The sequence below is a fragment of the Xenopus tropicalis genome, chromosome 4 (genome assembly GCF_000004195.4).
Source record: "Xenopus tropicalis strain Nigerian chromosome 4, UCB_Xtro_10.0, whole genome shotgun sequence".
Lineage (NCBI taxonomy): Eukaryota > Metazoa > Chordata > Amphibia > Anura > Pipidae > Xenopus > Xenopus tropicalis.
Genome location: NC_030680.2, coordinates 57,911,008 through 57,926,539, shown reverse-complemented (window position 1 = coordinate 57,926,539; position 15,532 = coordinate 57,911,008). Strand labels below are relative to the sequence as shown.

At 39.0% G+C, this 15,532-nt stretch overlaps 1 protein-coding gene across 1 annotated transcript; it reads right to left on the bottom strand.

Moving 5' to 3' along the window:
* Positions 1–1,025: 1,025 nt before the first annotated feature.
* cmtm3 (CKLF-like MARVEL transmembrane domain containing 3) lies at positions 1,026–11,789 on the bottom strand. Its single transcript, NM_001112977.1, is given in 5 exon segments — positions 1,026–1,516; positions 6,660–6,780; positions 6,861–6,956; positions 8,286–8,441; positions 11,646–11,789. Coding segments are annotated over 5 exon segments (519 nt in total). The 5' UTR covers positions 11,763–11,789; the 3' UTR covers positions 1,026–1,487.
* Positions 11,790–15,532: the final 3,743 nt, after the last annotated feature.

Sequence of the window (15,532 nt, the reverse complement as noted above, 5' to 3'; positions counted from 1 at the left end):
ACTGACCTCCTGAAAATTAGTCAAAGAAACAGACCCGTCCATTGAATCAAAATATCACCTCGATAAAAAGGCAGAAGGGAAAGAAATTACAATAGAAAAACACAGGTATGGGATTTATAATCCAGAAAAGTCAGATCTGCTTCTATTAAATTAGGCACAAAAATGCACACTTTTGTGTTTCGCTGTGAAATCTGCTCCTGACCTAAATGTACCCATAAAAAGGACAGTTTTAAGCTGTCAATTTAAGCCCTTCAGACTGATTTGGCACCTTATCTACCTGTGTATGGGGACCCCCGATGGGCCGAATATTGGCCAGATGTTGATTGGGCATGTTTGATTTTACTGTTGTATCAGGGACATCATCGGCTCATTGATGCAGTCCTCGCTTTGACAGTTCCAATTCCAGTCGTTGCAACCCAACTCCACCTTAGGTGGGTATATAGTGTATGGCCAACTTAAAGGTGGCCATACACGCACCGATATTATCGTACGAAACCTCGTTTCGTACGATAATCGGTGCGTGTATGGCATGTCAGCGAGCCGACCGATATCGCAGGAAGCTGCTGATATCGGTTGACTCGCCGATCGGCCAGGTTAGAAAATTTTGATCGGGCGCCATAGAAGGCGCCTGACCAAAATTCTCCCTTCAAAGCTGAATCGGCAGAAGGAGGTAGAAATCCTATTGTTTCTACCTCCTTACCTGCCGATTCAGCCCTGAATGGTGTGTGGCGGATCTGACGATGTTTCGTGCGACCGACGGTCGTACGAAACATCGTGAGATCGCCACGTGTATGGCCAGCTTAAGACATGGTGCTTCATATTACAGAAACATTCCTTATCAGGAAAGCCTCAGGTCTTGAGGGTTCAAGATAACAGCTCCCATACTTGTACTGCAATATGTTAACTAACTATAAGAAAATGCTTTTTATCATTTGTCTAAAGCAGATCTGCCTATGTTTCATGGATGTTAATGCTTATGTTCCATGGGCATTTCAGAACAGGATAGTGACCTGACAAAATCCATGTTGTATGAACTGAGGCTTTATTTTATGTCACTGTAAAAAGTTTAAAGGCAAAACTGAAATACAGGCTTCCCATACTTAGGGGTCAAGGAGTATCAGGTTCACGCTCAGCTCGTACCACCAAGATAGTACCGAATCATTTAAAAAGTAGTATGCCATTAGCACCATGCATTGATAGGGTTTTACCCACACTCTGGGCATTTCTGGCAATTAATAAAAAAAGTATTTTCCACTGCGTGCTGCAGTCTGTGCACCTCCAGTCTCCTTAAAGTGGTTGTTATCATAAAGCAGTGCATTTCTTTGTAGATGAATATGAGTTAATGTTCGCTCACAAAGCAACCACCTTGATCATTCACATTCCAGAAAGCAGAAATGTTTTAGGTCTTGGAATAATCCTATTCCTTTCCAAAGAAACTGCTCTGCAGATCCTCCGGTTTATCTGTTCTGCTGTGTAACTGCCCTCGGTCAGTCAAAATCAGAATCTGAGTCTTCATCTAGGAATAAGCAAGGAGAATGTGAGATGCTGAGCAAGACAAATACCACAGTGCAAGTAAACTGATAGGGTCACAAACATTTCATAGTGAGAAAAGTACAGTTCTTAATGCATTGGTATAAAAAATAAATCTGTGTTGATGTTAAGATATACAGAAAATACTGTAATCAGTCTATGTTTTTAAAGAGGCAGTTCACCCTCGCAGAAAAAATGGTTTATTGTGTTTTTAAAATGAAGCATTTATGTAATTAATTGTATTTTTTTTTTTTATCCTTTTTTCATACAGTGCCAACAAATTATAGAAATTATACAGATGTACAATGCAATATTGAATGGTGCGGCCATAGTTTTAGCTCCACTCATGGGCTAACAGACTACCATCTCTGTAATGGATGACCATGTTGGCAGCAATTATCAACGTATTATTGATTGGGTTTTTAACCACTTAGCTTCAGCACATGTTCTTGTGTACAGCTGACACCAGTGATACAAAAGTACTGTAAATGAGCAGTGCAAATGTGGTTTCCGTGACATTAGTAAATGAGCTCCATTTAAGCACTATATTCTATAACCCATTGTTTACACCTGTAACAAATTTTAGGTTAATCCCACAGATATCATACATTCCTATACTACACTAAGGGGCACATTTACTAATCCACGAACGTCCGAAAAGCGTCCGAATGCGTTTTTTTCGTAATGATCGGTATTTCGCGATTTTTCGTAAATTGTCGCGACTTTTTTGTAGCCATTACGACTTGCTCGTAAATTGTCGCGACTTTTTCGTGGCCATTACGACTTGCTCGTAAATTGTCGCGACTTTTTCATAGCCATTATGACTTGCTCGTAAATTGTCATGACTTTTTCGTAGCCGTCGCGCTGAGTACGAAAGTTTCGGATTCATTCAAGCTTCAGTATCGTGACTTTCCTTGGGCCAGGTTGGAGCTGCAGAGTGCCATTGAGTCCTATGGGAGGCTTCCAAAATCATGCAAAGTCTGAAAGGTTTGCCTGCTACGAAATGGCTACGAAAAAGTCTCAGCAATTTACGAGCAAGTCGTAATGGCTACGGAAAAGTCGCGACAATTTACGAGCAAGTCGTAATGGCTACGAAAAAGTTGCGAAATGTTCGTTTCCAATCCGATTTTTTCCCATTCGGGATTCGGATTCGTGGATTAGTAAATCAGCCCCTAAGTGAGAAGCTCTCCAGTTAGCAAGTGAACATTTGCACTGACAGGAAATAAACACTCATGGGTATTACTTCCTTTTCTACACTTTCCTTAATCAGTATAGAACAGAAATAGTGTTTCTAAATAGGGTGTAGCTACAGTTATTTGTATTAGTGAAATAATTCATAAGCATATTGCATCTTGCATGTACCGGAGTAATCCCTTGTGGTAAAAAACAGACTTGTCTCATTTACTAACATCTGGCAATATCCCCCCATATATTAAATATGTATTTTTATTATTCTAACTCCATTAGACTGTCTGGAGCTAAGTGCAGATTGTTTGGCATGGTTTCCATCAGATTTTGCCAGTGTTAGTAAATAAGCCTAAGTTGAGTACTGTTGTTGTCTAGCGGGAATTCCCAGTCCGCAGTAACCAACCGGCACACCTGTCAACATCAAAAAATAATTCTAAATAATTGGGCAGCAGATTACATGAAACTTGCTCTGTTATGGATTATGGTATGCCCTACTCATCCACGCTACATTCCAAGTGGCTTTTGTATTGTGTTTGCCTTTTAGCAACTATAAATAATGCAGCTGACAGTTTTTATTGATTCCTGATAATAAGAAAGCATAGCAAAAACAAATTAGGGCAGCTGCCAAATAAAGATGTAGTGAAAGAATATTCTGCTTATCCAATATACTATTTCATCCTAGCTATCTGCATATTACATGACAAATAGATAAAAAAATAAATCCAGCTAACAAACTAACAAACCCTTTTAAAAGCTAATCTACAGCCTCACAAGGCCAGTATGGTACTGGGGCTGCAGTATTGTTTTTATGTAAAGCTGCAGTACATTGCTAATTGTGCATCATTTCAACACACTGACACAATCTAATATGCATAGCTGCCAGTAAACAGTCTTTACCCAGTCAGTACAAGTTGCACTATTACTGCGAAACCAATTTCTATGGCAGTCTCTAAGATCCGACTTTGTTTTCTGGAAGAAGTTGCAGCATGTAACAAAAGTGCCACAAATATATTCCAGGGGGACCGAGAATAACACTACTATTTACCTTTATAGGGTCACACAGAAATTGGATGCCACCAGTCACAAGAAGTTTTAACCCGATTACATAAAAACTGCATTCAAATCTAGCTGAATACAATTTTCATATACAAAGCAAAAGGCCAAATAGAGAAATGCTCAAGAACAGTGCAATCTTACTCTCAGGGACAGAGTTTTAAAATGAGATAAATCACAAAAAAATTCACCAACTTTCTGTTTATTCCTATAGGAGTTTTAAAAGTGTATTTATGAAATGGTGAACTCTAACCATTGACCAATTGATAAAAATCCCATAGGAATGAAGAGCAAGTAAATTCAATTTTCTGTGGTGAGCTCTAATCTCACATTTTGATAAATCTGCCCTAATTTATTTTAGGTGAATGTCATAAAAATGTTATTTAGTAAGTACGAATATCTTCTGATTAAAGAAGGTTTTGCCTATTTAATTTTGCAGTGGAAAATATCTGCTTTTACCTTACCTCACCATAACTTTCCTGATTACACAAGCTGATTTCACCATATACATGCTATACAATGTTAATTCTGTATTGTTCTGTCAAGATTGCTGGGTTTGGGTAGGGTTGGCTGTGCACACTGGGCAGGGGGGCCTTGCGCCTCATAGTTCCACCCCTGATGCTGATTTAAAGTTGTCAACTCCAAACACATACCATATTACCATTATGAGTTCCTTCACTATGCCCTCTCTATTGCATCAATTATAAAGCACCCATATTTGTGGGTGCGTTTGTAAATTACACCAATTGTATTAAATATATAACATCCATGTTTTTAAACATATCACAGCCATGTTATTAAACATATTAAAGCCATGTTATTAACTGATACTAATTATCTATACATAAAGGTGGTTCCAAATGTGAGTATTCAACGTCATTCACATATCAATATTTTAGATTCACTTAGGGGGTCTAAAGGAACAGAATGCACTTATTTAATAATAACATGATATAATTATCCTGTGCAACTAGGTGGTATCCCGCATTTTGTGTATATACTATAGGTGTGTCTAGCAGAGTATTATAAGATGTTAGTGAAATCTGATAATGGTACTGAAAGGCATATAAATAAGGAGAAGGAAAAGCTAGTAATGAGTTAATCTCAAGCTGCAGGCATACTTTCAGTTGTCTCAATAGTGCCCTTAAGTCTCCCCATATTTCACCTGCTCAGAAGATCTGAAGCCAAACAGGAAGAAAAAACGCTGAGCTGTGTAAAGAAAGTTCCCATAATGCCTCACTCCTGCACAGACACCCAGACCAACTGAACATGCTCAGTTAGTAAGACTAAGGGGCACATTTACTAACCCACGAACGGGCCGAATGCGTCCGATTGCGTTTTTTTCGTAATGATCGGTAATTTTGCGATTTTGTCGGTGTCTTTACGATTTTTGCGTAAAAACGCGTTTTTTTCGGCGTCTTTACGATTTTTGCGTAAAAACGCGAGTTTTTCTGCGTCATTACGAAAGTTGCGCAAAGTCGCGATTTTTTCGTAGCGTTAAAACTTGCGCGAAACGTCGCGCCTTTTAAGTTTTAACGCTACGAAAAAGGCGCGACTTTGCACGCAAGTGTTAACGCTACGAAAAAATCGCGACTTTGATCAACTTTCGTAAAGACGCCGAAAAACTCGCGTTTTTACGCAAAAATCGTAAAGACGCCGAAAAACTCGCGTTTTTACGCAAAAAACGTAAAGACGCCGAAAAAATCGCAAAAAATACGAAAAAGTCGCAAAATGTTCGTTTCCAATCGGAATTTTTCCAATTCGGATTCGAAATCGTGTCTTAGTAAATCAGCCCCCAAGAGTCAGCTTCCTGCTGATTGGCTCAGATCCACATTCCTAAGGGGGGGAGTGAGTTCTTGGCATTCTTGAGGGAGGGTGGAGCAGGATAGAGCAGAGAACAGAAAGCTGCGTGTCTCTGGCACAGGAATTACAGACACAATAAATCTTTTTTCAGAGAAGTCAGTGCAGCGTTTCTGTGAGTGTTTATGGCTGTATTTACATAGACCTTTCTGATAAAGCTTACTTAGTTTTTACCTTTCCCTCTCCTTTAAGAAGAAGGTGAGGCCCAAAGTGGCCTGGGAAATACTTACAGCCCCAAATATCTCTGTATGTTTAGCTCTCCCTATGTCATAGCAATGACGTAGGCTCTCTGTTATCCTCTCTTCTCATCCCATACAAAACTTACAGCAACTTGCACCTTTCTTACTTTATCTCCAATGTTTCATATTTTGGCCCTGCATAAGAATTAAATATCTTGGAGACTTTATCTCTGATTCTGGTTCCCCACATACCAGGACCTCTCCCAAAAACACACCCAACACAACATCCCACTCTATAAATATCTCCAGCTGAGACATGCTTTCTGCCCCCAGTTTTTCTCTCTCCATCCAACAGTAAGTACTCTACACTTATAAGATATTATACACCCATATAAGCTTAGAATATACCAATCTCTCCTAAATTCAGTCCCTCAGCTGTTTGACCTTGCAAAGGACAAATGGCTCTGGGCAGTACCAGATATGGCCAAAGAGGACTTGGAGGAAGCAACAGATATTTGTTACAATTCCACTAGAGACAGACTAATCCGATACAAAATCATCTGTATATCACACCTATTAGATTGGATTAGGTTTATAACAATACTGTATATTTCTCTTTGTATCCTCTTTGTTTGAGCATCAGGACATAACTAGAGCACCACGTAAATTCTCATATAACACAGACTGAGTTATGTTCATTTTTTTGTTATTTATAATTACGGAAAGAAATGGGGATTCATTTTCCTTTTTGTGTACTAAAGTTATGGATGTGAAGAAGAATATTTGGAAATCATAATACTTTCTAACTAGCAAACCAATTAACAGTGATCACAGCTGCTGGTACCATACCCTCTGATTTCTGTGCTTCTGGATCCTCAGTGGTATCTCCTTTTTTAAGAAACTTGGTGAGCTCATTGAAGATCATGTAGAAATCAATTGCAAATATAATAGTGGCAATAAAGCCAAATACCTGGAATGAAAAAATTGACAAATAAATGTATTTATCTAAGTGGGAAAATATCTGATAACTACATTAACAGTGGAACTCACCGCAGCAGCTTTGGATGCCCCACATGTGTATTTTGATACAGCCACAAGAGATACCACAAAATAAATGATGGCAGCTGACACACAACGGATAAAATCCTATCAGACAGAAAGTATGTATTAATTACTGCTTTAAAATGTAAGTTTTCTAAACATACCAAAAACAGGTTTTTTTTCCATATGACACTTTTATATCACGAGCACTACTAAACATATATTGAGTATATGTTTAATATAAGTCGTAAAATATACCATAATACTATTAAGAAAGTTTCATCAAATATATAACATTTTATCATGACTATATTTTGATTTCAATATTATAATACAATAAAACATGGTGTGATTACAAGTTAATATGCATATATGCACATATATGGAAAATGCTTCCAGTCAGATGCTTCTCTCTTTTACTTTAAGGCTATACTGTTCCACATGAGCAGCTGAGCTATAACTAGAAACTTCTGCTTTCTCCAGAAAAAAAGCAGAACAATCACAGTTAAATAGAAACATAATCTTAAAGCCAAACTATATCCTGATTATTTGTAAGTTTAACATTTACTTTCCATCAACTATATTGGTTTAGGTTACTCTGTCCAAGTTGCCCTATTTAACTACAGATTTATGTTTAATGGGCTACTATAAGTAGTTTGGTCTCCCCCATACCGTTCAGACAGACCATCAATAAAGGGGTGGTTCACCTTCAGGTTAACTTTTAGTATGTTATAGAATAGCCTATTCTAGCAACTTTTTAACAGGTCTTCATTTTTCATTTCTTTTGATTTTTTTTTTTTTTTAAAAAAAAGACTCTTTTTAGCTTTCAAATCTGGGACATTGACACCAACAGCCAAAAAATTATTGCTCTTTGAGGCTACAATTGTTTTGTCATTGTTACTTTTAATTACATATCTTTCTATTTAGGCCCTCCTCTATTCATATTCCTGTCTCTATTTCAAATCACTGCCTGGTTGCTAGGTTAAATTGAACCCTAGCAATTAGATAGCTGCTGAAATTCCAAACTGGAGAGCTTTTAAACAAAAAGCTAATTTAAATAATAATTTAAAAACCTCAAATAATAAAAAATGAAGACTAACTGCAAATAGTCTCAGAGTAGTACTTTCCGCATTCTACTAAAAGTTAATTTTAATTGAGTGTTACTGACAATTTCTTCTGGAGGCTTCACCTCTTCCTTAACACTGAACCCCTGTTCTGCTCAGCAAAAAAAAAAAAAAACGAAAGCCCAATTTCACATTTTTCAAGGGACCAAAAAAAACGGTGTAAAAATCAAATGTAAAAATGTAAAATCAGGAATATGCATTATATACTGGAGTGAGCGCAAAAAAATCTGTAAAAAAAGAAAACTTAAAATCAGGGTATGTAAAACTGCGGTTTCATCAAGGTAATGCAATGCTGAATGCTGCTTCTTACCAAAAGAGGCCAAAGAATTCCCTTTAACTGTTCATTGTATTTTAAAGAATAGGCGTAGAATGTAAAGAGAGCCCATAGGAATTCTATGAGTGGTACAATCATGAGACCAACTGCAGTCGATGCCACATAACAGATGAAGGTGAGGAATGAAACCACCTGTAAATTGCAAATGAAAAGGTTATAAATGCTAATCTAATCTTGAAACAAAATTAGCATAAGTATATATATTTTATTTTTAATGTTTTTTTAAATCAGCATGTGGCAACACAGTAATTAGATGAGAAACCAAATTGTAAGTGAAGTTTATTTTGCTTGGCAAACACAATACAAAACAATTTGGAATTATTTCTTAGAGTGACAGGTTCCCTTTAAAGAAGTGGGTTTCTGCACCAACTTTAACCCAGTGTCCATAGGTTATAGCATAGCCTTCATAATATTTGTATAATATTGTATAATACAATTTACTTCACATGTATAAGCTTTGCAAACAAATATTCTGATTTCAATGAAAAAAAAGACTTTTACATATAAAGTATGTAAATAAGCTGCGGTTTTAGGACCAATTTACATAGCAAGTGCAAGATACAAAATTCACGTTTAATCTCACTCAAGTTGTGGTGCATGCTACTTTACACTGTACTTCTGGGAAACAATGTATTGTTTTTACCCACAAATCAGCATTGTTTCACAGAAATACAGTGTAAAGTAGCATGCACCACAACTTGTGTGAGATTTACAAATGTAGATACCTATCTGCATTCACGTTGAGAAATCATGCAAAAGTTGCAGTTTGCTTGCACCAGTACAGGTACAGAATTACAGAAAGGCCATCTCCCATAGACTCCATTGTAATCAAATAATTCACATTTTTAAAAATGATTTCATTTTTCTCTATAATAATAAAACAGTAGCTTGCACTTGATCCCAACTAAGATATAATTAATCCTTACTGGATCCTAAACAATCTAAGCCCCTGTCATATTTTGAAGCAATCAAGAAGGGATTAAATAATTCCTTTTAAAGGAAAAGTACCACTAAAAATTTTTAAGTAAAAAATCTATCCTACCCTGCACCAATAATTGCCCTATCCTGCAAACCACTTAGTATTTTGAATTCTTTATTAGAAAACGAAATAAGTTTGATTGAGCCTAGCCTGACTCCTTCCTATACAGAAGGAAGGCTAGGTGCGATCAATCGATCGTCGCATAGTGGATGCTGCTCCTTCCTTCGCTGTATCGCCTTATTTAAAATTTAAAGTTTTAGCAGGTATTTTTTAATAAAGCATTTAAAATACTAAATGGTTTGCAGGATAGGACAATTATTGGGGCAGGGTAGAATAGATTTTTTACTTAAAAAATTTTAGTGTTACTTTTCCTTTAAATTGTTCATGAAAATTTACAAGATGTGCTACTCCTAAAGCGAAATAGGTGCAAGGAAATCGTTTTAAAGGCAAAAGACCCTGTCACTGCAGGCGAAATAAGGGAACCAGTAGGGCACTGACAGTTAAAGAAAGAAAAAAATAAAATAAAATATATATATAAAATATACAGTATATAATATACACTATATGGAAAAATGTTGTATTCACCAGTAGATTCTAGTTATACCACTATATAGGTTGGTGCACCTTTTACCATCTTTTAATCGATAGTTACTGTTAATGGGGATAGTCACATCACAAAATGTTTTTTGCATATTGAAAGAAAATGTAGCAAAAAAACATTTTTAATGTTTGTAATGTCTGTAAATAGCAGTATCTACCTATTTTTATCCTCTGCTGGCTCTGACTCCAAACAAGTGCTACATTGTTTAAAGAGTCAGACCCAGAGAATAGAGGGGATAAAAGTGGCCATACACGGTGGTTCGCCTTTAAAGGAGAAGGAAAGGCAAAGTCACTTGGGGGTGCCAAAATGTTAGGCACCCCCAAGTGACTTTAATCACCTACCTTGTACCCCGGGCTGGTGCCCCTGTTAGGAGAAAACAGCACCAGCCCGGGGTACTTGTAGCGAGCGCTTCCTTCTTCCTGCTCCATTTTCAGGCAAATTCCAGTGGCCGGCGCATGCGCAGTAGAGTGAAAAGGCGACTTCTCTGTTAAAGTTCGGCTTTTCACTCTACTGCGCATGCGCACGTGAGCGAAGTGATTTGCCTTCTTCTTCTTTCAAATGGGGGTCACTGACCCCGGCAGCCAAAAAACTATTGCTCTGTGAGGCTACAATTTTTTCATTATTGTTACTTTTTATTAGTTATATTCCTATTCATGACCCCCCCTATCCATATATCAGTCTCTCATTCAAACCACTGCATGCCTGATAAGGTATACAATTATCTGCTGAAATACCAAACTGGAGAGCTGCTGAACAAAAAGTGAAATTATTAAAAAACTATAAATAAAATATAAAATAAGACCAATTGCAAATTGCCTTAGAATATTATTCTCTACATCATAATAAAGTTTAACTCAAAGGTGAACAACCCCTTTAAGCTGCCGATTCAATCCGGCAGTTTATCTGCCTGTGTATGGGGCCCCCGACATCTCTCTCCGATCAATATCTGTCCAGAAATTGTCCAGGTATGGATCGGGGAAGGGTTGATTTTCCTGTCGGATTGGGGACTGCATCAGCTCATTGATGTGGTACCTTGTACCCCTGTTCGGAGAAAACTGCACCAGCCCGGGGTACCTGTAGTGAACGTTTCCTTCTTCTTTGTTCGCTCTGCCGGCAAAATCCCTGGGCCGGCGTATGCGCAGTAGAGTGAAAAGCTTACTTTTTTGTTAAAATTCACTACTGTAGCAACTTGCAGATTTTAGCATCCCAGTCCATTAAAACCACTGAATTTTTTCAATTTTGGAAAGTTGGCTTTGATTAGTCATCTTGGGTGGAGATCTTTTTGACTGTGCTCCCAAGATATGGGCTTCTAAATAGACATATTTCACACTCCCCAGTACTGTGCCCCTATGGTCCCCATACCTTAATGGTGTAATCATGCACAAACTAGGCTCCATCTAAAATCCACATGCTGGAGCAGGAAATTCTTTTCCATAAAGAAAAGACCCGGAGCCCTCTCCGGCAGCAGGCAACCCCCTCCACTTTCCCTGCACATAAGGATTGCATTAGTCACTATCACGGGCTTTGGTGAAGAGGATATTGTGGCCAAGAAAAAGAAGCCACATAACCGACATCTGCTGGGTGAAAAGGAGGGAAGACAATATAGGGAGGATGGCGGATTCGGAGATACAGATTGCGATATCCATCCTGCTGAACTACACATCCCATTGTGCACTGTTGTTAAAATCGCACATCCCTGCGCCTGTCGCTACCAGCTGCATGCAGGGGACGGAACGACGGAGTATGTGTGACTCACCCATTCAGCCAGCAACAGCTGCCCCTTGCGGGAGCTCAGGAACTCCCTCCCCGGGATCAGGGCGCTCAGGGCGGGCGCAGCAGGGCGGCTGTCGGTCGGTTGATCGGGGTCATCCATGGTTGGGGGTGCAGAAAGGGAGATGATACTTTAGCGGTCGGTGGGAGAAGAAAGGAAATGGTGACAATGCGGAAATGTGTATAAACTAAAAAGTTGTGAGCGTCTATGCGATCAGCGGTGGCTTAACCCCTGCAGTGCCAGGGCCGCCACTTCCTGCCCAACTTTAGGCAGCTGGGGGTCACTGACTGTTCACTGGCTTCTGTTGCAGCTAAATAAATGCAGTCGCTTTCTTGCTCTTTGTTGTAAAGGGGAAGACCATTCTTAAATTAACCTTTAGGATAATGTATACACTGATGTTCTGAAACAATTTCATTTTTAATGTTTTCTGTTTTTTGAAATTTTAAATCTTTTGGTTATCTGTTCTGCTGTTTATAATTTCACCAGCTATCCAGTTGCTATAGTCAAGATACTGGTTTGAATGACAGACTGGGCAGGAAACTTTGGGCTACTTCAGAAAACAAAGGGCCACATATCCCTTTTCATCAGCGATTCACTTTATTGCTGGTGGGAAGGCATTTCAGAGAGATTAGTCGCCTGCAGCTGAGATTTAAAGGATCAGTAACACCAAAAAATGAAAGTATATAAAAGTAACTAAAATATAATGTGCTGCTGCCCTGCACTGGTAAAAGTTGTGTGTTTACTTCAGAAATTCTACTATAATTTATATAAATAAGCTGCTATGTAGCCATGGAGGCAGCCATTCAAAGGAGTAAAGGCACAGGCACATAGCAGATAACAGATAAAAAAATTCATTATCACTGTCCCATTCAGTCTTTCTCTTCATTTCATTTAAATTCTAAATTTCTTTAAATAAAGACACATAAAGTTAAGTTGAATGGCCATGCTACAAAAACACAATGTTATATGAAGGTATACATGGTCTCTGAGTCCAGCAGTAGTCCTTCTAGAACCCTTGTGGGCAAATTTGATGCTGACAATAAATAGGAATCCCCCTGCTATGGTAACAGTCCATTAGTCCCATGGCCTAGTCATTTGGATACTGTACCTGGTGCAAGTATTTGTTTTGTATCACAATAAAATGGATATAGCTACATAGGAGGAGAAGGTAATTATTCTCCTTTCCAAAGTACTAGTAAGGCCCCATCTACCCTGTTTTCCCGAAAATAGGACATCCTCCGAAAGTAAGGCACCCCCCGATTTTTCACCCCCTCGGAAAATAAGGCACCCCCCGAAAATAAGACACCCACCCAAACGATGGAATAAATGTGTACTGTATTCTTCTTCATGGAAAAATAAGACATCCTCTAAAAATAAGACCTAGTGCATATTTTGGAGCTTAAAAAAATATAAGACAGTGTCTTATTTTCGGGGAAACACGGTAGAATATGCAGTGCAGGTTTTGGTCAGTGCTCAAAAGTTACATTGTTAAAATGACAAATACCTGTGATGTATTTTCCTTCTTTTCTACTGATTTTTATTATTATTTACATGTATTTATAAAGTGCCAACGTACTCCGCAGTGCTGTACAATAAATGGGTGTATAGATTAAACAGACTTTATACAAAAATAATATAAAAAAACACCCATAACATAAAGAAGGCCCTGGCCAAAAAGCTTACAGAGTATTTTTAAAAAAGTGTTGAGAGAAGGGCTACTGAGTTAATAAATATTATGTGAGATCCAAGTTATTGAGATAAGACTACTAGGCTGGGATTGTTTATAGTAAAGAGGTGTTTTAGAAAGATAAAATTCCTTACTGGCCAGTACATCTTTTCTGGAGACATTAGGGCATGCCTTAGGATTAGAAGAAAGAAGGTTTTATTTTATGGTGCAAAAGTTTTTATTTTTAAATAAAAATTGAAATGGTCTTCCTAAAGCTATTGTACTGGCAGAAACATTTGATAGTATTCAGGACTGGAGGCCAGCTAAGCATTAGAGTAACAATAAAAAGCTACTTATCAGTAGAAAAGCTAAAAGTAGGGATGCACTGAATCCAGTATACGGCTTGGGATTGACCAGAATTCACATTTTGCAGCAGGATTCGGATCTGGCCGAATTCACGTGCCAGGCTGAACCAAATCTGAATCCTTAAATCACTTGACATTTTGTCATATGACCAAGGGAGTTGAAAAATTTTCACCACACAGGATTCAGATCTGGCTAAATGCACATGCCTTTGCATGAGGCAAGTTTCTCGCATAATGCCAGCAGTGCCATTACTATTAAATCAGCCAGAGGCATCTCCAAAAAGCAGTGTTATAAATGTCAAAAAGCCCTGACATATTGTGTTAAAAGCAATATTGTGCCAATGAACTGTACTCATCTAAATATAGAAGGAATGTGCTTTAAAAAGTAGTGTTTTGGGCAGATTCATTGATCATTTCTCCAAATACCCCATTAGTCCTGCCCATCTGTTCCACCTCCAGTCAATAAAAAGCTTGTGATATCTCTGTTCTAAGTTCAGAATCAGGGTGAGCTCAGAATCCACGGAGCTCATGTCAAATAAACTTAGTCCTTTACCAAAAGTGGTCTCCAGGAACTGAATTTACAATAAGAGTAACTAATTATGTTTTATCAGACAGAAGGTCTCATTTACTAAATAAATTTCACCAATACCAATGGCAATTAATGACATTTTGGCTTCAATTTTTCAACTGGTAGTTGACTGACCAAAACTAATCTCTGATTGGATGTTTTGGACATCTAAGTTCATTATCCTGGATCCTTGTCTTTCTGATGACACAGATGCTAGAACTGGATCTTTATCTGCCAGATGACAAAAAATTGTCTTCTACCTGGGTTCTTAAGACACAAATATCCTGTTATTTTTTTTGCCAAGTTTTAAGCAATTGTTTTAAATGTATAAGTTCTGACCCTATGATGACTTTTTATATCCTATAACAGTGCTGTCCAACTGGCTCTGTGTGGCCCCCCACCTGTCTGGCTGCTTTGATGGCTTACCTTTGTGTAAGCTTTAAATGATATCAGTACTGAGATTAACTGGCCCCCTGCATGGTTCTCACCTCAGATTCAGGCTGTAATCCTCCTGTATTATTTAAAAATGTAATCCCCTGTACTGTTCACACCTTTTAATACCTGCATTGTTCAACCCCTGCAGTGTTCACACCTCAGGCTCAAGCTGTAATCACCCCCATTGTTCACCTGTTCACACCTCAGACATAGGTACTGTAGGTACCTATGTAGGTACTGCCTGGACTATGCTGCCTGTGTGTATGGCACACACAGAGAGCATAGGGTAGGCAGAGTATGGCACACACAGGCAGCATAGGGCAGGGAGGGTATGGTACACACAGGCATTTCGCACGGGCGCAACCTTATAAAAGGGCCTGGGATCGCTGCAGTAGGAGCTGCATACACCGAGGAGCCACTGGGGACGAAGAACAAGGGAGCGCTGTGTATGGGGGGGCTGTCTCTATTGGGGGCACTGTGTATGGGGGGGGCTGTCTCTATTGGGGGCGCTGTGTATGGGGGGGCTGTCTCTATTGGGGGCACTGTGTATGGGGGGGCTGTCTCTATTGGGGGCGCTGTGTATGGTGGGGCTGTCTCTATTGGGGGCACTGTGTATGGGGGGGGGCTGTCTCTATTGGGGGCACTGTGTATGGGGGGGCTGTCTCTATTGGGGGCACTCTGTATGGGGGGGCTGTCTCTATTGGGGGCGCTGTGTATGGGGGGCTGTCTCAATTGGGGGCACTGTGTATGGGGGGCATTGTGTATGGGGGCACTGTGTATGGGTAGTACTGTCTTTTAGGCTATGGGGGGCACTTTCTATGGGGGGCACTGTGTATGG